Source organism: Trichosurus vulpecula, chromosome 1 (assembly GCF_011100635.1).
Source record: "Trichosurus vulpecula isolate mTriVul1 chromosome 1, mTriVul1.pri, whole genome shotgun sequence".
NCBI lineage: Eukaryota > Metazoa > Chordata > Mammalia > Diprotodontia > Phalangeridae > Trichosurus > Trichosurus vulpecula.
In genome coordinates, this window is record NC_050573.1 from 65177880 (window position 1) to 65200886 (window position 23007).

General features: G+C 40.0%; 1 protein-coding gene across 2 annotated transcripts in view; it reads left to right on the top strand.

Annotated features, from left to right (window-relative positions):
- Window positions 1-23007, top strand: part of AKAP8 (A-kinase anchoring protein 8) — a 58678-nt gene continuing 35671 nt past the window's right edge. Inside the window, exons 1-7 of one of the 2 annotated variants that reach the window (XM_036739025.1) lie at window positions 58-98; window positions 9523-9603; window positions 11770-11808; window positions 12650-12682; window positions 13859-14138; window positions 14844-15312; window positions 15460-15589. In XM_036739025.1, the coding sequence (XP_036594920.1) occupies window positions 9555-9603; window positions 11770-11808; window positions 12650-12682; window positions 13859-14138; window positions 14844-15312; window positions 15460-15589 (1000 nt within the window). In that variant the 5' untranslated portion in view covers window positions 58-98; window positions 9523-9554. Of the gene's footprint in view, window positions 99-9522; window positions 9604-11769; window positions 11809-12649; window positions 12683-13858; window positions 14139-14843; window positions 15313-15459; window positions 15590-23007 lie in introns of both variants that reach the window. The other variant, XM_036739017.1, reaches the window with a different exon arrangement.

Genomic DNA, 23007 nt, shown 5'->3' on the forward strand with positions numbered 1-23007 from the left:
GGGGAAGAAGAAGCCGAGTTAGCGCATGCGCAGTGTTGCTGTCGAGGAACAGGAACTCTTGGCTGGCCGTAGAGGCGACATGGAGACGGGATACGGAGGTGGGTTCAAGAGGAGTGAGTTAGCGGGGGCAGCCGGGACTCTGTTCTGCAAACTCCCTAGCCGGACAGAGATGCGGGTCATCCAACGGGTCGTCCGAGTGCGGAGGGAAGGCAGGCAGTCGGGGTCGGGGTTATGTCAGCATTAGGGAAAATTTATCCTACGGGGTGGGGGGGGGTAGAGGGGGGGGGGGGGTTAATCGGCTTTCTGATTGGTAGTGATGGCTGTCTCTCTGCCGGACCTCGTTGTGGATTGGGCGGCCGCCGCTGCGAGGTGGCCTGGCTGCCCTTGCCGGGCCTTACTATCTGAGAGCTGAGCGGCGGGGAACGGAAGGGCATGTGCCACGGGGTCACCGAGGAGCTAGTCCAACTGGTGATGCTTAGCGGCCAAGGCCGCCCGCTGCCCTCGCCGAGGGCTCAAATGGATGCCTCCCCTTTCTGGAAGTGACACAAAATGGCGGCTGCCGAAGGCCCCTCCCTCGAGGCCGACTCCGCCCCCTTCGCGTGTCTCCTTCCGCGTGCTTTAGGGTCCACGGGACACCCGGGAGAACCGCTGGTATATTTGGTAGATAGCAGTTTGGGGGCTCGCTCCGGGTCACACAGCTATTAAATGTCTGCGGCCATTTGTTTTGAGTAGATATATAATCTTGCTTAAAGGTTCGCAAAGCCCTTTACGTGTTATGTCATTTCTCCCCAACAATCTTCCTCCCCGTCCCCTACACCCCAAGGTATATGTGCTATTGTTATGTCCTTTTTTTTGGGTGAAGAAAGTGTGGCACAGAGATTAAAGGACTTGCCCAGGATCACGAAGCTAGTAAGTGTTTTAGGTAGGACTTGAAGTCGACTATTCTTTGAACTTCATCTCCTGCCCTCTCAGACATTATATATTTTTGCACTCTGGCTAGATCCAAAAGAGACTGAGGCCTCCTCTCCAACACTAGCATTGAAGGAATGGGGACCATAATGAAAAGTGAGAATAAACATGATATATTGAGTCAGAAAGGAAATTGCCATGATTGGAATGGGAAGGATGTCTGTAATTTTAAGAAGAAAAATGTTAGGTAGATTGATAGGTCAGGGAGGAGCTTGAATGCCAGCTTTAATCGCAATTAAGATTAGTGGAACTATAGATAGATCTCCTCCAGTCCCATTTTGCACATGAACAAACTAGGGCAGATAGTTAAGAGATTTGCACAGGGTCACAATTAATAAATGTCTGAGGTTGGATTATATTATACAAATACCAGATAATTTTCTCTGAAAGTATGGGGAGACTAACTGGAGATCTCACAGAAACCTCTTGAAGTAGGATGTACCCGAGTTGTGCTTTGAAAGAAAGTTGGGGACAGAGAACATAAAGCCAATATGGTAGCCAGGTAAGTTTTGAATTCAAGTCTTCCTTCTTCCAAGGCCAGCTCCCTATATATCGTGCTATGCTGCCTCTTTACAATATAGGAAAAAGAATAATAAGAGAACAAGTAATTCTCTTAAAAAGAGATCCAGCAAGTTATCCTTGGCTTGAAGGGCCGAGTTTTAATGTAAAGAGTACAGATTTGGGAATCAGCAGACCTGTATTTAAATTCCAGTTCTGTAGCTTGCCATCTGTGTAATTTTGGGCAAATTATTTAACCTCTGAGTTTCAGTTTCCTAATCTGAAAAACAAGGAAGTTTTTCAGGAAGGACTAGACCATTGATATCAAACTCAAATAGAAACGAGGCTACTAAATATGTAAAGATCCCTGCATGCTGCATATTGATTTAGAAAACTGTCACATAACATGATTTATATTCTATTGTATTTTATTTTGTTAAATATTTTACAAATTAATTTTAATCAGGTTCTTGCTCTCAGAAGGTGTGTGTTTTAATACCTGTAGACTAGATGACCTTGGAAATCATTTCCACCTCTAAGTATGTGATCCAGTGACTTGGAAGTCTGTATACAAATATAAACAGAATGGGTACTAAACAAAGTAAAAGAGTTAATAATACAAAAACGGTAAATTTGGTCTCATAAGTAATATTGTGAACTTGTTATTGGAATAAGGTACAATATAGGTCTGATCTTGAGAAGAAATTTTTAAATCCTTTGGAAATTTTGGATTGCCTCCAGCATTAAATACAAAACACACTGTATGGCATTCAAAGCCCTTCAAAATATAGCCCTCTCTTACCTTTCCAGTCTTCTTACAGCTTAGTCCCTGACTCTGGCCTCCTGACTGTTCCACAAAACAGGCATTCCATTTCAGCTCCAGGCAATTTTTCTGACTGTCTCCTGTGTTTGGAATGCCCTTCCTCCCTAACACAGTACTGATTTCCCTGACTTCATTTAAGTCAAGTCAATTAACCATCCTAACTAAATCCCATCTTTTACCAGAAGCCTTTCCCAACCCCTCTTAATTCTTGTGCCTTCCTTGTTAATTATTTACTACTTATCCTGTATATTGATTGCTTTGTATATATTTGTTTGTTTGTTTCCCTCTCATTAGATTGTAAGCTTCTTGAGGGCAGGGACTTTTTTTTTTCCCACCTCTTTTTGTATACTCATCACCTAGCACTGTATTTTATATGTTGTGGGTGCTTAACAAATGCTTATTGATTAATTGAATCAAAAAGAAGAATGGTGGGTTGAATTTGATTGAGGATCTTCCAAGCAGTTGCAGAGCTGTCATGGCCTAGAGGGTCCATGGGAGTTGATGACATTACCAAGTCAAGGGAGAAAGGAAGAAGGACCCGGAATAGAGGGAGAAAAGAAGAGGACCCAGTATAGAGCCCTGTGAGACACCCTCTGTTGGCTAGCATGACTTTGATGAAGATCCTACAAAGGAGACTGAGAAGGAATTTTGGCTGGCTGGAGAACCAGGATAGAGTTGTGTCATGAAAACCTAGACAGAATAAAAGTATCAAGGAAAAGAGGGTGATGGATAGTGTCAAAGGCTGCAGAGAAGTCTAGCAGAGATTAAGAGATTATTATCTTTGGAGAGAGCAGTTTGGGTTGAATGATAAGGTTGGAAACCCAACTATAGAGAGTTAAGAAAGAAGTAAAAGCATTGATTGTGGAGAGCTTTCTCTTAACAGTTTAGTCACAAAAGGGAGGAAAAACATAGGACCATAGCTAGCCAGGATGATTAAGTGAGGGTTTGTTGTTTTGGGTTTGTTTTTTTTGTTTTGTTTTGTTTTTTGAGGATAGAGGAGACATGGGTGTATATGTAGAGAAACAACCAGTAAACGGGGAAATTGAAGGTAAGTGAGGGAGGGAGCAATGTGCTGGAGATGACATTTCATTAAATGGGATCCCTTGTGCCTGACTGTAGAGGGGGTTAATCTTGGCAAGAAGGGTTACCTCTTCATGTGAGGTGAGTGATGGAAAAGAGAATGTCAGAAGGCATATTGTTGAGATGAGGAAGGGGGGCGAGGGAGCACTTGATGATGAATGGCCTCTTTTTTTTCAGTAAAATGAGGCAAGATCCTCAGCTAAGAGGATAGGGGAAGCCATGGAAGGTTTGAAGAGGTATGTAAAGCTTTGGAAGAGCTACTGTGGATGGCGTAGTGAGTAGGGAGATGTAAAAGGATTGCCTTGTAGTAGTGAGGACCCAGTTGAGGTTATATGACAAATTTGTAGAGGACACAGCATAATTTTGTGGTTTTTCTCCAGCTCTGTTCAGCAGCCCATGTGTAGGAAGGAAAGCAGTAGAGGTAGGAATAGAAATTGGTATTTTTTTTTCTCCTGTGAACCTCTTATCTTTCGGTCATGAATTTCTTTCCTCTGTGCTCCTCTAATTTGTTTATAATGTCACTCTTTATGCTTAAATCACGTGTCTATTTGGTACTTGTCTTAGTATATGTTGTGAGATGTTGGGGTAGACCTAATTTCTGCAAGACTGCTTTCCAGTTTTTCCAATAGCTTCCCAACACTTGGGATCTTTGGGTTTATCCAACATTAAGTTACCCCTTTTTTCTGTATATTGTGTACCTAATCTTTTCTACCAATCTACCTCTCTATTTCTTACCCAGTACTGAATTGTTTTGATTATTTTGGCTAATACTATTAGGTCTCTTTTTTTCCCTTTATATTTATAGAGGTACCTTTTGTTCCTCTAGATGAATTGTTACTAGCTCTGTTTTCTAGCTCTGTAATTCCTTGGTAGTTTGATTGGTATGGCACTAAATAAGTAAATTAATTTAGATAGTGTTGTCATTTTTATTATATTGGTTTAGCCTACCCAATGAGCAATGAATATTTCTCCAGTTACTTAGATCTCTATTTGTGTAATGAATATTTTGTAATTGTGTTAATACAGTTACTCTATGTGTCTTGGTAGGTAGGCTCCTAAGTGTTCATATGTATCTGTAGTTATTTTAGATGTAATTTCTCTTTCTATCCCTTCCTGCTGGATTTTGTTGGTAATAAACAGAAATTGGAGGCCACTTGTGCCCAATAACCTACTGCTAAGTGTGATGGGAATACCTCTTTTATTTTGGGTCACTATTTTGGCCCCCATTACCACAAGTGGGTGGGGTTCACTGACATTCCCTTCTTTTTTCCATCACTGAATTTAGGAGTATGGAGACCTAACTCCACCCCTTCTCAAGGTTCTTAGAGTCTATATTTGGAAGTATACTCACTCCAGAACTGACTTCTACATGTGAAGTTAGAATTCTTCTTTTCACACTTTCCATGTTCTTGCATTTGGAAAAATCTCATTCTCTCCTAAAGATATGGGATCCCCTGGTTACCCTTTTCAAACCAGATATTCTTTCTCTTTCCCTGAAGGAATAGCAGGTATACTTGTTGCTCCTTACTAACACTTGAACTTCCTTCAACCATCACTCTGCAATGTTCCTTTATCTGTACCTTGACCAGATCTTTGCTGCAGATATCATCTGGCCTCCAGACTATTAACATTTCTTTTCTCATTTCTTCCTTTAGTACCTATATTATACCTTTTTTTTTAATCCACCCAAGTCCTACACTTCATACTCACTATGTACATTGATATCCCCTTGAACAACTGTCCTCTAAATTTATCATATTCCTCAGTTCCTATGTTTTATATCTTCATCCCTCACAGTGGTGATTATACCCTAGATCTCACTGTTACTCATAAATGTCTATAATCTTGAACTCTAAAATTCTCTCTTAGTTAAGTTCCTATTGATTCATCTCTTCCTTCATTTCCGAACTCCTCTAAAACTATTTTTAATGCTCACTGGAACTACTAGCCCCCATCTCCTTGTTCTTTTAGTTTATCGTCTCTGCTCTAGCTTCACTTTCCTTAAGACTACATAGATCTTGACCCAATACTTAGGGATGGGGATTAGATCTGTGATTTCATTGGTATAGAGAAGTGCTGTACAGGTCAGCACATAATCCACAATTTATAGACTTAGAGAATTTCCAAGAGCAACAGTGTCAAATTCTAATAGAAACTGATCCCTTAGGGGTGCATATTAACTTGGAAAACCACAAATGAACACTATGTTGTATTGTATTTTTATTTATTTTGTTAAACATTTCCCAGTTACATTTTAATGTAGTTAGGGTTGCACTCTAAAGTTTGATACCTCTGGCATAGATCACTAAGAGGTTAATGTTAATACACTTTCCCAGGCTCATAGACCTGAATGTTTGAGACAGACCTCCTCTCAGTTCCAAGGCCATTTCTCTGTTCGTGCAATTTCTGTAGTTAGCTAATTAAATTAGATAAAATCCTCCACTTGAGTCTTCTACTAGACTACCTCTGGAGTAACCCCACCTCTCTCCTTCTCCCATTCTTGCCTGTTACTGAAGTCACCAAGAAACTGCCCACTACTCATTTATGTCATCTGATATCAGCTGAGCCCCCAGTGCTGCAAAGCAATCTATTTATTCCCTGATCAGCTTTTGTTTGTTTTGTTCTGCCTTGTTGGTTTTTTAAAATTACATTTTAATCAGTCTCTTCTTCTGATATCACCTACATTTCCCATAGAATTTTTAAAAGAGGAAAAACAATTCAACAAACCATTTTAACATGGAAAAAAAGTCTAATATATACAGTGTGTCAAAAAGAGTAAAGAAATTATCTCTCCTTTTTCTTCTCCCTTCTTTGGCACTGAGGTTGGTCATTATAATTTAACAACATGCAACTTCCATTATTTTTGTAGTTGATCATTCCATTTTCATTGTTGTTGTCACTGTGCGTGATTTTCTTGGTTCTACTTATTTCACTTTGTATCAGTTCATATAAATTTTCTCATGCTTCTCTGTTCATCCTAGTCACTAAACATTGTTAAGTCTTTCCACAGTCCATGGGCATCTACTTTGTTTCTTATTTTTTGCAACTACAAAAAGTGCTGCTATAAGTATGTTGTTGTATGTGAAACTTTTATTTTTGTCATTGATCTTGTGAAAGCTCTGGGTCAAAGGGTGTGGTCATTTGAGTCACTTTTTTTAATAATTCCAAATTCCTTCCCAGAATGGTTGGACTAATTTCATAGTTCCATTATTGGGCCATCTTTCCACCACTTTATTGACTCTTTCCATCTTTACCAGTTTGCTGGGTGTGAGGTGAAATCTCACAGTTGATTTATATTTTTCTTATTTCCTAATTGACTTTCTCTCCCACTCAGCCCAGTGGCTGTTTCAGATTTTCACTGTTCTTCTCTCCTAAACCCTTTCCATAAAACCTTTTTACCTTAACCTAGAAGATTGAGGTTGTCTGCCAGGCAGCTCCCTCTCTCCTCTGTTCAATACTTCAAATTATGCCCCCTCTTTTCTTCTTTATTCCAGACTCCTGAGGAAGAGTTTTATACTCTCAAGAGATTGACTCTTTGATTATTCCCATTCCTTTATCTTTAATCTATACTGGTTACCTTCCTGTTGATCTAGTCTCTCCTGTCCTTATACAATATATACAGTATCCTTCATTGTACCTTGTCATCTCTTCATTGTCTTAGTTCTCTTTTCCCTTTCACAAAAAGACTCCTATTAAAGGTTACCTAAAACTTGTAGCTTCTGTTTCCTCATCTCCCACTTAATTTTCAAAGTTCTGTAATTTGACTTCCAGCCCCACCACTCATGTGAAACTGCTCTTTCCAAAGTGAACAGCAGCCCCTTTAGCTGCTGAATCTCTGGCCTCGATCTCCTTGATTTCTCTGTTGGTTTTGCAGTTTTTTCTTCTCCCTTGGTTTTTGTAATGTACCCTCTCCTTGTTCTCTTCCTTCTTGTCTCACTGTTCTTTCCTGGTTTCCTTTGCTGATTCATTTCCCAACCCCTTAACATGGTTATAACCCAGAGCTTTGTTCTGGGTGTTTCTTTATTCCATCCTCTCCCTTAGAGATCTCATCAGCCTCTGTGTTCAAATATCATGTTTAATAGGTCTCCTCAGGTCTGGCTAGTCATACATTGTCAAGTTCCTGCACATGTGTGAAGCATAATTTACTATTTTCTCCCTGAAACCCATCCCTCTTCCAGATGTCTTGTCCTCGGAGTCCTTTCTCCCTCTCTCATATGTTATATTAGTTAGTTGCCAAGTCTTGTCAAATCTGCCTGTACCACGTCTTTTATGTCTTCATCTCTTCACTCACATAACTACCCCTACGCCTCTCATCATTTCTTCCTAGAAATATAATGGTCTCCTAATTGCTTTCAGGAGGATTGGATTTCATGAGGGAGAAGTAATGTGTAATCAGCCTGGAAAGAGAGACTGGAGCCAGATTGTAAAGGACTTTAAATGATAGTTTTTCTATCTATGGGTAGATACACTTAAGTTTCTCTAGCAGGGGCATGACATGGTCAGACCTGTGCTTTTAGTAAAATGAATTTGTCAGCTCTTGGGAAGAGGAATTAGAAAAGGGAAAGATTGGATGCAGAGACTAATTAGAAAGCTGTTGCAGTACTCCAGGTGACAGGTGATGAGGGCCTTACTGTAATTTGATTATCAGAATATTTATGTTTTATGTTGAGTGCTAGGCACTACTTTTGAGGAAAAACAGACAAGTTGAAGAGTGTTTGGAGAATGTCTGCCAGGATGGTAAAAGGGGATGGCTACCATGCCTAGAGAAGACTTAGAAGGACAAGAGAGTTGTCTTCAGGTGTGAAGAAAGGACTGACATCGGTTCTGTTGGATTCTACATGGCAGAATTAGGTGCAATGGGCAAAAGTTGCAATGTTTGAAATTTAGGCCCTCAATGTAAGGGAATATTTTCCTAGCAATTAGAACATCCTTCTCTGGAGAGGTAGTGAGTTTCCATCATTGTAAGTTTTTAAGTGAGGATTGGATACTCAGTTGGCAGGGGTCCTTTAGAAGGATTCTGTTGCATTTATACTTTGTACTACTCAGTGGACTCAGTGGTCTTTGAGGCCCTTTCAATTTGGACAATCTGTGATTCTTCTGGTTACTGTAGGAGGTAGGCCACAGTGTTCCTTTACTTCAGTGGTAATATAATCTCATAAGGAATCAGTCCAATAAAAGGCCTTGCTATGGAGAGGTAGGTACAGGCAGTTCCCCAGCTTATCATTTTTTGTTATAAATGATGGCTTGTTTAGAACTAGTAATGCATTACTAATAATGTTTTGTCCCTTAGAAACAATGTTAAAAATGCTGGTTAGTTTGAGTTGAACTCACTGAATCCAATGTAACTTTTGAGGTGGGTGACCCATATAGTTTTGATAGGCCAAGCATGGAGTTCTTTCTCCTGAGCCCTGGTAACAGGTCTGTTATTAGCAGTGGGAGAGGGTATTATCTTATCGAGTACTAGCTATTCTGTGGATGGATTATTCCTTCAGAATCGATGTAAATGCCAAGACTGCCTGTACTTATAGCAATTCTAGGTTCTTGTAGCAGAGAGCTCTGTTGTAGGGAAAAAGGAAGAGAAAAAGGATTTTTTTCTTTTCCTTTTTCTAGGATCAGAAATGGCTTCAGCTGGGATTTTGAAATGCACAGTTTGTTGTCATTTCTCTCTCACTTTTCTTTTGACATGATTTCTAGATTTCTGAGAGTCCCATTCGTGATCTCTTGCTTCCTTAAACTCCTATAGCCCACCTGTCTAGGTCTGAGCTCTCCCACCAAGTGCATATTACAACCCTCCTACTGCTATAGTGATCTCATTTCTCTAAAGTCTTATGTTGGTATTTTGGAGATCAGCCAAATTTACCCATTACTCTTCTCTTGATGCATATTGGTTCAGTAGAACAAGTACTGGGCCCTAAGGTCATAGGAAGTGAGTTCAAATCCTGTCTCTGACATTTACTCTACATGTAATCTTGGTCAAATTACCTAACTTTCTTGGGTTTCATTTTCCTCATCCATAAAATAAGGGGTTGGACTTAGATGGCCTTTGGGGTCCCTTCTCACCTCTACATTTCTGGTCCTTCTAATAATGTACACTCCTTGAATGATGGGGAATGCAACACAATGAATGTTCACATTGTTACACTTCTATACAGCATTCATCATAGACACCATGTAGTCATGGAGAATGTTCGACAATGGGTCATCTGCTGCTTCTTTCCCATTTCTCCCATCAGGTAATATTAATTTTTCAGCAGCCCTAAAAAAAGAACAGGTTGACTACCATGTGAAGTAACTACAGTGAAATCTTGTTCTGTTTTTAAATCATGTTGAAGTATTCAATAAAAGAGTCAGGAAGAGCATGAAATTTCCCTTTACCATTCATCCTGATACCGAGGGAGGCAGGAAATGATGACTTGAATTGGTGTTACAGTGGAAAGTACACTTACCTTGGAGTCAGAGGACTCAATTCAAATTCCGCTTCTGATGCTTCCTACCTTTATGGCCTTGAGGGAATGGTCCTGTTTCCTCATCTATGAATGGAAGGAGGTAGTATTTTGTTAAGTTGTTTCAGTTGTGTCTGACTCTTTGTGACTCCATTTGGGGTTTTCTTGGCAAAGATACATGAGTGGTTTGCTTTCCTCCTTGTTTATGTCACAGATGAGGAAACTGAGGCAAGCAAGGTTAAGTGGACTTGCCCAGGGTCACACAGCTAGTAAATGTCTGAGGCCAGATTTGAACTCAGGAAGATGAGTTTTCCTGACTCCAGGCCGGGCACTCTGTCCACTGCTTTGCCTAGCTGCCTATAATCTAATCTCATCACCATGTTGCTAAATTAAGCCTGGACTGACTCTGCCTCCCTCAGCCTTCTCTGCTCTGATTAGAAGGCTGGCAGACTGAGTACCAAACTCCTAATGATTCCTTCCTTTAGAGAAGGCAGAACCTGGACTTTCCTGCCCACTGTATTCTATCTGCTGCCCTACCTGGTTCCAGCTCCACAGAGCAAGATGTCTGTCCCTGTGCCTGTTATCCCCCAGGTTCCTCCCCCTCCTTTCTGCCTCCTTTTGTGTATGTCTCCCCTTATTAGTTTGTAAGATCCTTGAGGGCAGGGACTGTGTTTTTATTAATTGTATCCCCCTCATGTAGCGCAGTGCTTGGCACATAGTAGGCACTTAATATATGTTTATTGAACTTACTGAATTGGATGTCACTTCCCTGAGCCTCATTTTCCTGTTATATAAAATGAGGGGTAGTACTAGATAGATCGTCCTTCCGACTCTGAGCCTCTGATCCATCCTTTCATGGAAATGGTTGGTATTGACTTTGTGATTAAAGGGAGGCCACCTTGCTTCAGTAACACACCTGATATAGGCAAGTACCTGAACTTAGATTGCTGATAGTAATGGAAATATACAGTAGTTTAAGAGTGAGAGAAAGCTGACTGGATATGTTTGTAATAATCTTGTTTGTATTGTTGATTTGAGGTCCATTTCCATCACTACCTTATAGTCAAGATTCAGGCTTTCTCTAGAAATGTGAGTTTTGCTTGAGTATTTTGAAAGATCCGTGACTTTGTCCATTCACTAAGAAGTCCAACCCCTCAAGAGATGCCATGGCTAAAAAATTAATGGTGGCCTATCTTAGAGTGATGACCGTGTAAGGCAGCACCAGTCTGTTGTCTATTACTTGAAGCCTTCCAGCCTAGTAAGACCTGCTATTACCTAATCTTCATGAAGCTAAGATTATCTGTATGCCATGAGGATTTAAGGAGACTGAGGATTTAAAAGAGAACTTGAATGGAAAAATAAGAAGTTGGGGGGAAAAATTAAATTTGGTACTCTTGTTGTCCACCTGCCCCCCACTCCATGTCCTCAGGCCTTCACTACCTTGGGACAGACCCTATTGTTGTATTGGCCTACTTTTGGACAGGTCTTGGTGTCTGTATCCTCCTCCCCTGCCCCCGCAACTGTGTTTCAATAAACATTACTCCTGTCAGTTTCCACTGAGAAAAACAAGTTTTATTTTCTTTGCTGAATAGAGGAACATAGACCCAGAGAAGGAAACTTGGTTTGCTAGGGCCACCCAGCAAGTCAGCAATGGAGCCATCTGATTTAGTCTTTGAGCCCACAGACCTGCTCCTTCCTTTCTCTTTCATCTGGGCCATGTCACATGCATTAATTTTTGGCTAAATTTTGCGGCCTACCGTTTTCTAGAGCAGTAGGGAAGGGTTAAACCATAGAAGGATAAATGTTGTTACAGAATCTGAGAGTTAGAATCTAATAAAATAAACCAGCAAAAAATGATTTTTTAGATTTTTACCGTTTTTAGTCATTGTATTCCTGGATGATTTCCCTTTTCTCAGACTTTAAAAAGGTCCATAACCTTGTTCTCTTCCCATATAGGTTATGGGGCTTGGAGCACTGGAGCTGCTAACACCCAGGGTGAGTTTTTCTGCTTTGTTGAGACTAAGGTTTTTTGGTGTGTTTTTTTTTTTGTTTTGTTTTGTTTTTTTTGACAGATACAGTTTTGGTCTAGAAATCATTTAATTGCTTGGCCAGATGCTTAGCAAATTAGCAAATGTAACTTCTTCCTATTAGAAGGCTATTTTTTTTTTCAGAAGAATGATATACGTTCTTAGTTTTATGGGTTACAGGTAGCTAGTTTTGAACTTTTCATGTAATATCTCTGAATAGTGTGCTATATATTATTTATAATATTGTTTGGTGGCATTCTTACTTTTTCCATGGCCAGTTTTCAGTAACTGAGTTTGATAAGGCAATGTTTCATGAAGTGTCTCCTGTGCCTAGACTGTCTTCAGTGATTTGTCATGTTCTTTCTCTTAAGTTAGGGAAGTGCTTTCTTTCTCCATTGCTCTCCAGAAATAAAAACAATACTTAATGTTGTCAGCAGCTACTCATTTTTTTTCTTTGTTAAAAAATGGGTCATCGTTCGTTTTCTGTGAGCCTTCAGTCCAGCTGCTTCGAGGAATTGGGAAGTAGCCTAAAATTTTGGCACAAGCTTGCCAAGCTTTTTGGTAAACCTTCCTGGTTCTTCCCACTGGTTTTATGAGAAATGTAGTTAAAACTTGTATATGCCTCTTCTAGCTTCAGTAAGTGACATAATGACATTCTTTTTTGCCCTGAAGTGCCATTGCTAATTTAGGAGCTAGCACCATTCCTCATGTGAAAATAAAATAGATATTTGTAATTCTATAAAATGTATTTTCTGATGTCTGCTCTGAAAACAAAGGTTTTGTGTATTTTTTCCCCCACTTCCTTTAAGGTGCATATGGGACCAGTGCAGCCAACTGGCAAGGTATGTACTTACACTTATGTCTCTGGACATGTTTCCATGAGTTTTTAAATTATAGATTTGATCTTGAGAGTTGCTTGCTTAGTTCATCTGACTATGAGAAATGAAGTGACCTTAGGGATCATATATACCACCTCCCTCCATTTGTTGTTAAGGAAACAGCCTCAGATTTTGTTTGCCTAATTTCTTAAAGCAGGGCCAGCTACAAGCATAGAAATGTACATAACTGCTTTAGTAAATGAAGCTGAGCTACTGCAGAGCTCTCACTAAAATGGCAAACGAAATATGTTGTTTATTGTTTTAATAAAAACTCAAGTTTAGACAGCCTTGTCTTAAAGACTTAAGATTCAAACTGAGGGCCTCTAATTCCAAATCCAGTGTTCTTCCTAATGTATCCAACTTAACTAGGTCTTTGAGCCAACCCACATGTGTAGGATGACTGTCTGCTGAGACTCTGCCCCTTAAGTATAACAGGATAGAAAGAAACTGAGATAGGCCTCTTCCTTCAGACTTAGTGCTTCTTCCAGTGTTCTATTGAATAATGGGCATAAGTTGAATTATAATGATTTGATTGGTAGTTCTTGCTTGTTTTATTGGTCCTTGGAGACTTATCTTCAAGTAGTCCTCAGGACCTCAGAAAAGAGGGAAAGATAAGCAGAAATTTTCAAGTAGGAATTTTTTCTTACTAGGTTTTCTTAGTTTTTATTTTATTTTTTTTTAGGATAACATCAAAAACTTGAAGATAGTCTTTTTGGAAAGTATAGCTATTTTGGGACTGTAACATACATATAGCCAGAATATCTTGGTAGGGATATCTTTCCTTAGGCTATTAAAGAGGCTAAAAAATGAGAATTAACAGTACAGTTACAGAAATGCTTTGGATTATACCTAGCTTCCAAGAGTAGGTATCTTTCCTCAGTCAGCCCCTTTTTAATTGTCCCTTACTATGCTGATCCTCTATGCTTCATAGAATGATTAATAATTTTTGAGTCACTTAATGCTGAACAAAAACTCTGTAAAACCTGGCTGCTGAGCCATTTTCTTATATCTCAGAAGTTCTGTTGAATTTGTTGAATTATACCTATTCCATCCCCCACTACCAAGCCCATCATCTATTTGAAGCAAAGACCAGCCTCCTGGTTGTTGAGATCTCATTTTAATGCTCTCTTTTTCCATTAGGCTATGAAGGTTACAATTATTATGGTGCCCAGAATACTGGTGTTACTGCTGGGGCTACATATAACTACAGCACAGCCTCATGGGAGGCTCCCAAGACAGACAATGCAAGCCTTGGAGATGGGAGTGCTACCATGCACATTGCTACCTATGGAACAGAGACTGTCACTGATAATTCTGATTCCCTCATTGCCAAGATCAACCAACGCTTGGACATGATGTCGAAGGAAGGAAGCAGGGGCGGGGCCGGCGGCAGTGGGGAGGGCATGGAAGACCAGGAGAGGTGATTACAGGCTTTCTTGTTCAAGGAGCAGCACCAAGTGCTAGCCCGTACAGATTACATCAATATGGAAACTAGGCCTTTGTATTTCCTCTTGGGAATGAGTGGGTCCATTATTCCTAAACACAGTTTTGTGCTTCTTGAGTCCTCTTCAATTTGGAATAAATGAATTGAGACCATCTGACAGGGTATAGAAAGTGCAAGCAGGTCTGTGTTAAAGATTCATTAACTCTTGATGTGGCTTATTTAGCTTTTGGCTGCTGCCTAATCTATATCTAAAACTCTTAGTTCTTTCCAGATCCTGAATTTACTAAATTCATATAATGTCTCCACTGTACACCAAAGCCAACGTCACTGAAATCTAATGTAGAGAGGAATACCACCTGCTTCTGCACTTGCCAGTTGAAGAAACTAACAAATTGAAAATATTGGGGGTGAGGTTTGGGAGTGCTACCTGTATGTTTTAAGCATTTTGGTTTGTAGGTGTGATTTATTTTATGAAGGAAAAATCTATTTTTTGTTGAGCTCTCAACTAGTCACATGCAAGGCCTAATGAAAGTGGGCCTTTTGGAAAGAGGCCAGTGCATTTGGCTCATATTTTGTGTTGGGATGTTGGTGTGTATGCCATGATGAGGCCAACTTTCATTTTCTCTGAGCAGTTTGTTTAGCAGGATTGCTTATTGACCTGGCTCTGTGCTTATTCTTCAGCTCTTTCAGATTTGAGTCTTTTGACTCCTATAACTCCAGGGCTTCAATGACTGATCACAATCTCTACCGCTCGAGTTACAATTATGACTATGATCTCAGACCTGATCAGAATGATGGCTTTGGAAGTCAGTATGATGACCACCAAGACCTGTCTCACAACCGAGCATCTCTGTATGGCATTGTTCAGGAAAAGTGTCAGAATCAGTTCCGGGATCGGGGTCATCCTAACACCTATATGCGCAGTGACCACTTCATGCCATCCTCAAGCTCAGAACGTTTGTCTGCTCGCTGGAATGAGTTGAACTATATGGGTGGAAGGGGAATGGGAGGACCCTGCCCCAACCGACTACCTTCTCTGTTCTCACAAGCTGTGGTCCCTGATTATGGCATGATGGGCATGCAAGGAATAAGCAGGTTTGGCAACGTACCTTATGGATGTGGCAGGTCAAGGAACAGAATGAGAGACAGGGTGAGTTTTGTGCTTCTTAATCATTACCAATTACTTAATGAGGCTTTCTTTTTTTCATTATATTCCTAGTTTCTTACTTCATTTTTTTCTTTGGTTGGCTTTGATGATTAGTTGAACAGAATCATTTAAATTTATTTGTGTTTTTAGTCCAGAAGAAGGGGGTTTAATCACTCTGGACAAGACAGCATAAGCAAGAAACGTAAGCAGTCCCAAAGTGGTGAAGAACCAGACTACAAGCAGGCCCGAACAGACAGTGAAGGAGATGATTCAGATAATGGTAAGTTCCAGAACTCTGTTGTGGTATAGATATTTCACCTATTTTCTTTAATGTTTTAGTTTAATTTTCTTAATTTAATTTCTTTAAAAGCATTTTAAAATTTTGAAATGAAACACTCCCCAAATAAGTATTTACCTAAACACAGCAAAACACAAAATGAAGATTGTATGTGAAACCATTAATCTCCATTTCATAGAGTTTACTTTAGAAAAATAATAAATTTCATACATTACTTTCAGAATTATCCTGCTTATCTTCTTGCTTCTAAACTTCCTTCTGTTCTCTTCTGTACATTAAAAAAAAAATGTTTCACTGCCTCTCTTTTTTTCGGCATCAGTGTTACTACCAGCCAGCCTGACCCTATCTCCCGATTAAAAACGGAGAGGGGAAAAAAAATAACACTCGTAACAAATAAGCGTAGTCAAGCAAAATTCACTCAGTGACGATGTCCAAAAATGTCTGTCTCTTCACGCTATGACACTCCCCTCTCTTATCGGGAGTGAGATGGGGGGGGTGGAATATAATCATAAGTTCTTTGGAGATATGATTGATCATTACTTTGCCCAGAGTTCTTGCCTTTCAAAGCTGCTTTATTTTATGATGTTACAGTCCTTGTATGGGTTATTTTGGTTTTGCTCACTTGATTTCACATCAGTCATATTAAAAGATTTTCTGAAATATCTATTTGACTACATTTCTGTGCTGCAGTCAAATCAGCCTTCCCCTAATTGAAGGGTGCCTCATTAGATTCTGATTCTTTTCTCTTTTTCTTTAAACCTTTTAAGACGTCTCATTCCCACCACCACATCCTCTCTTCAGGGTTACAGTGTTTGTTTTATTACCTTCCTGGTAATAGTGATTATTATGATAGGTAATTATTACCTATTGTCTTCCCTCTTAACTCACCAGCCCTTAGCCCCATTTGTTTCCACATTAAGTTTGATTTGTTTCTGCATCAAACTCTGTGTGTGTGTGTGTGTCTGTGAGAGAGAGAGAGAGAGAGAGAGAATTTTCAACCCTCTTTTGACTGTTTCAGTTAAGAGTGAGGTTCCACTTATTCTTGTTCCCCTTCACCTTTTCTTCCTCCCCACCCTATTTCTCTTCACACATTCCATTTATAGAAATAGCCAATTCTACCCTCTTCTTCCTCTCTTTTATAGTAGTGTATTCCTTTTATTTTCCCTTCTCTTCCTATAATCCTCAGAACACTATCAGTTCACTCCCCAGAACTTCTTTTTTAATTCCCTCAATACCTTCAAAAATAGTAAATCTTTCTTTCCTATTAAAATGTTAGCACTACATCATCATACAACTCCTTCCAAGTTGCTCAAATAAATTTACCATCCTTGCTATCTCTGCACTCATGTTTATATTTCCTGGTTCTTATTCAGCTCTGTTATTTTCATCAGAAATACTTGTCATCCCTCTTTTCCATTAAGGGCCCCCCGCCCCCCCCTTTTTCTCTGTCTGCTTATACTTAGCTTTGCCTTTTGGGAAATTGTTTTTCCAAGATGTCTTGTATAGAAACTGTTAGGTATTATGTAAGACTGATTGTATTTCTTTGGTATTTAAAATCTTTTTTTCTGGGGCCTTGCATTACTTTTAAGTGGAAGCTCCAGACTTTGCTATGACTTTCTGGGACTTTTTTACTTTGGGGGTTTCTTTCAGGAGGTGATTTGATTTTTTTTTCTCTTTTTACTTTGCCTTCTTCTAATAGACAGGCAGTCTTCATTGAGGATTTCTTGAATTATAGTGCCCAGGGTTTGTAAAAACTTAAAGTTTTCAGAGATTCCGATGATTGCTAAGTAGCTCTTTTTTATTATTATTATTTTTTTATTTTGGAGGGGGGAAGGTAGGGCAATTGGAGTTAAGTGACTTGCCCAAGGTCACACAGCTAGTAAGTTGTGTCTGAGGCCGGATTTGAACTCGGGTCTTCCTGACTCCAGGGCCAGTACTCTACTCAGTGTGCCATCTAGCTGCCCCTAAATAGCTCTCTTTGACCAGCTTTTCAGATCATTTTTAAAAATATCAACTTGAGTTTTCTTTCTTTAATTTTTTATTTTGTTTTGACATTTCTTGCTGGTTTATAGAAACATTGATTTCTATTTGACTTATTCTAGTTTTCAGAGAGTCCATTTTTTTGTGTGTGAGATTTACTACTACTGTCTAACTACTTGTGTTCCAGTTTTGTCCTGCAAAGCATTTAATTTATTTTAATCTCTTCATTTCTTCTAGGTATTCATGTAGTCCTTGTAGAAAACCCCATTTTTTCCTTTGAGTCTCTACATCCAATTCCTTCAGACAGTTGTCTCCTTTTGGGCTAGTTTTTGGGACATTTCTAGATTTATGATAAATTTTTATGCTGGTTGATACTGTCTTTGCTTTATTTGTGTCTCCAGCATCAGTTCCTGAATTGTGGTTTTGTGCCAGGGCCAGGCTCTTTCCTTGGTTGCAGTGGTGGTTGGGGCGGTCAGTCAGTTCTTGGCTTGGTCTTGCCTGAATTCCTTTACTGAGCTCTGCCTCCGGGCCTTAGGTGCGCCTAGACCTTTGAGGTTCAGGGCCCCAGGCCATTGAAGTCTGAGCATTATTATTTTACTTCTTGCTTCTTTCAGTACCTCTCTCATAGTATAACTTGCAGAGAAGGTTCTGTCCTGCTTTGGTAGAGGCTGCTCCCTATATCAAAAAATGACAGATCTGTTCCTTATCTTATTTTTTGTTTAATATATTCTGTACTTGGCTTTCTATTTGTAATATGGAAAAAAATAGTATTTGTCCAGGAAACATATGAAACCTTTTGAGACTAAATTCTCAGCAGTTTTCTTTAAAATGTTCATACAGAAATCATATTTGGGGAGTATGATGATATCTAGGCTCTCATTTTGATCATGGCTTTCAGGTAGTCCAATAATTTTTAAATTATCTCTCCTGGATCTATTTTCCTGGTCAGTGGTTTTTCCAAGGAGATATTTCACATTGTCTTCCACTTTTTCATTCCTTTGGTTCTGTTTTATAATATCTTAATTTCTCATAAAGTCCCTAGCTTCCACTTGCTCCAGTCTAGTTTTTAAGGTAGTATTTTCTTCAGTGGTCTTTTGGACCTCCTTTTCCATTTGGCTAATTCTGCCTTTCAAGGCATTCTTCTCCTCATTGGCTTTTTGGAGCTCTTTTGCCATTTGAGTTAGTCTATTTTTTAAGGTGTTGTTTGCTTCAGTATTTTTTTGGGTCTCCTTTATCAAGTCATTGACTTGTTTTTCATAGTTTTCTCGGATCATTCTCATTTGTCTTCCCAATTTTTCCTTTACTTCTCTAACTTGCTTTTCCAAATCCTTTTTGAGCTCTTCCATGGCCTGAGACCAGTTCTTGTGTTTCTTGGAGGCTTTTGATGTAGGCTCTTTGATTTTGTTGACTTCTTCTGTCTGTATGTTTTGGTCTTCTTTGTCACCAAAGAAAGATTCCAAAGTCTGAGACTGACTGAGTCCATTTTCGCTGCCTGGCCATGTTCCCAGCCCAACTTACTTGACCCTTGAGTTTTTCGTGGGGGTATGACTGCTTGCAGAGTAAAGAGTACTTTGTTCCAAGCTTGAGGGGATGCGCCGTTGTTTTCAGAGCTGTTTCTGTACAGCCAGCTCTGCCACACCAGCACTCCTCCTTCCTCAAGAACCACCAACCTGGACCTGACTCAGATCTTAAGCTGGCTCTGCACTCCTGCTCTGATCTGCCACTTAATTCCTCCCACCAGGTGGGCCTGGGACCAGAAGCAACTGCAGCTGTAGTTCTGTAGCTGCACCTCCCCCCGCCGCCCCATGGGTGGTGGCTGAACCACAAACTCTTTTCACTCTGTCCCCCTCAGCTTTTCCCACTAACCTTCTCTGTTGTCTTTGGTGTTTGTGGGTTGAGAAGTCTGGTAACTGCCACAGCTCACTGATTGAGGGTGCTAGGTCCTGTTCAGCCTGGCTCCTGGTCTGGTTGGTCCTGCCGCCACCCACGCTGGGCTCTGCTCCACTCTGCTCCCAGCTCCATGCGCGATAGACCTCATCCAGCGACCATCCAGGCTGTCCTGGGCTGGATCCCTGCTTCCCTCTGCTATTTTGTGGGGTCTGCAGTTCTAGAATTTGTTCAGAGTCATTTTTTATAGGTTTTTGGAGGGACCTGGAGGGGAGCTCACGCAAGTCCCTGCTTTCCAGCTGCCATCTTGGCTCCGCCCCCCAACTGCGGTCCAGTCCTTTTCCTTTTTTAAAAAAAATCTTTTGGGATACACAGTAGTGATATTGCTAGGTCAAAGGTTATGCATGGTTTTATAGCCCTTTGGGTGTAGTTCCAAATTGCTCTACAGAATGGTTGAATTAGTTCACAACACTACTGTCAATGAGTTAATGTTCCATTTTTCCCACATCCCCTCCAGCATTTGTCATTTCCTTTTCCATGCTATTAGCCAATCTAATAGGTATGAGGCAGTACCTCAGAATTGTTTTAACTTGCATTTCTCCAATCAATAGTGACTTAGAGCCTTTATTCATATGGCCATAGATAGCTTTGATTATTCATCTGAAAACTGTTCATATGTTTTGATCATTTGTCAGTTGTGGAATGGCTCTCATTTTTATAAATTTGACTCCATTCTCTATATATTTGAGAAATGAGGCCTTATATCAGAGAAACTTGCTTCAAACTTTTTTTCACAGTTAACTGTTGCTAAATGTATTTCTCTTCATCTTATTTATCCCCGTTTATTCTACTCTCTCTCCTTTCACCCTGTCCCTCAAAAATGGTTTGCTTTTGACTACCCTCTCCCCCAGTCTGCCCTCCCTTCTATCACCACCACCCCTCCTCTTAACCCCTTCCCCTCCTACTTTCCTGTAGATAGATTTCTATTTCTAATTGAATATTGATGTTATTTCCTTTTTGAGCCAGGTCCAATAAGAGTGAGGTTAATTCACTCCCCCTCAACTGGATCTTTCCCCCAACTGTAAAAGCTTTTTTTTTTTTTTTTTTGCTTCTTTTATGTAAGATAATTTATCCTGTTCTACCTTTCTCTTTCCCTTTCTCCCAGTACATTCCTCTCTCATCCCTTAATTTTATTTTTTTAGATATCATCCCTTCATATTCAACTCACACCTGTAGTCTCTGTCTATAAATACTCCTTCTAATTGCCCTAATAATGAGAAAGTTCTTCTGAGTTAAAACTACCATCTTCCCATGTAGGAATGTAAACAGTTTAACCATATTAAATCCCTTATGATTTCCCTTTCTTGTTCACCGTTTTATGCTTCTCTTTGGCCTTATATTTGAACGTCACATTTTCTATTCAGCTCTTGTCTTTTCATAAAGAATGCTTGAAAGTCCTCTATCTCTTTGAATGTCTATTTTCCTCCCAAAGGTTTATACTCAGTTTTGTTGAGTAGATGATTCTTAGTTATAATTCTAGCTCCTTTACCCTCTGGAATATCATATTCCAAGCCCTCGGATCCTTTAATGTAGAAGCTGTGAAATCCTCTTTTATCTTGACTGTAGCTCCATGATACTTGAATTGTTTCTTTCTGGCTGCTTGCAATATTTTTCCCTTGCTCTGGAAACTCTGGAATTTGGCTATATTCCTAGGAGTTTTCATTTTGGGATCTCTTTCAGGATATGATCAGTGGATTCTTTGAATTTCTATTTTGTTCTCTGGTTCTAGAATAACAGGGCAGTTTTCCTTGATAATTTCTTGAAAAATGATGTATAGGCTCTTATTTTGATCTTGGCTTTCAGGTAGTCCAATAATTTTTAAATTTTCTCTCCTGGATCTATTTTCCAGGTCAGTTGTTTTTCACATTGTCTTTTATATTTTCACTTTTTTGGTTTTATTTGATTGTTGTTTTTTTTATTGCTCATAAAGTCATTAACTCCCATTTGCTCCATTCTAATTTTTAGGGAATTATTTTCTTCAGTGAGCTTTTAGACTTCCTTTTCCATTTAACCAATTCCGCTTTTTTAAGGAGTTTTTTACTAAAGTGAATTTTTATGCCTCTTTTTCCATTCTGTCAGTTCTGCTTTTTAAGGCATTCTTCTCACTGGCTTTTTGTACCTCTTTTGTTACTTGGCCTACTGTATTCTTTAAGGTATTATTTTCTTCAGTATTTTTTTGTGTCTCCTTTACCAAGTTGTTGACTCATTTTTCATGATTTTCTTGCATCACTCTCATTTCTCTTTCCAATTTCCCCTCTGACTCTCCTCTTGATTTTCAAAATTCTTTTTGAGTTCTTCCCTGGCCTGAGACCAATTTATATTTTTCTCAGAGGCTTTGGATGGAGGAACTTCGGCTTTATCTTCTTTTGAGTGTGCTTTGGTCTGCCTTGTCACCATAATAGCTTTTTATGGTCAGAATTTTTTTCTGTTGTTGGCTCATTTTTCAACAGCTTACAACTTGACTTTTAAACTCTTTGTTAAAGTAGTGCTCAGCTTTCAGGGTGGAGGGTGAACTGTCCCAAGTTTCAGGGGTTTTTGTAGCTGTTTTCAGAGATACTTCTAGGGATCTGTAAGTTTCCAGTTCTTCCAAGCTGGTATGATCTTAAGAGGTGTTTACTACTCCCCTGGCCCGTACTGTGGTCTGTGAGTGACCACAAGCACTCTTTTTTGCCCTGGAACTGTGAAGAGGGATTCCCCCTCCACTGTGGCTGCAAGCTCTGGTGTGCTAGTGCTCCTTCTCACCCTGGGACAGCCACCCAGGACTGGGACCCAGATCCAGGTATGGGCAAAAAAACAGAATCCTGCCTCAGTACTAACAAAAAGACCTCTAATCTGTTTCTGACCAGTTTTTCAGCCCTCTTACCATCTGTGGGCTGAGAGCTCCAGAAGCTGCTGCTACCGCTGCTGATTTAGTAGCTACCAAGACCTGCTCCTGGTTTGCTGCTGGCCCAGCCTGCGCTGGACTATGCTCCACTCTTACCCAGGTGTGACAGACCTTTCCTGCTGACCTTCTAAAGTTGTCTTTGGCATCTGTGGGTTGAGAGATCTGGAAATTGCCACTGATTCAGTCCACTCTGAGGCCTTCTCTGGGTTTGCTGGGGACTGGTCTATGCTGGTGCAGCCTGTGCTGGACTGTGCTCCTCTCTTACCCTGGTGCCACACACTTTTCCTGCCAACCTTCCAAGTTGTCTTGGGCTGGAAATCAGTTCACTCTGTCTTTTTGTGGGTTCTGTCACTCTAGAATTTGTTTAGTCAGTAAAGGTATTTAGAGGGATTTGGGGAAGAGCTCAGGCGAGTCCCTGCCTTTACTCTACCATCTTGACTTTGCCTCTGATTTCTTAAGCCTTATACCAGAACTGGAAAAGTCTGTGGATAACCAGATAGACCAAGAACTACTCAAAACATCATGGGAATAATTCAAATTTTGTATTTGGCTTTATTGGCAAGTGCCCTTCTTCCCAAATATCTATAGC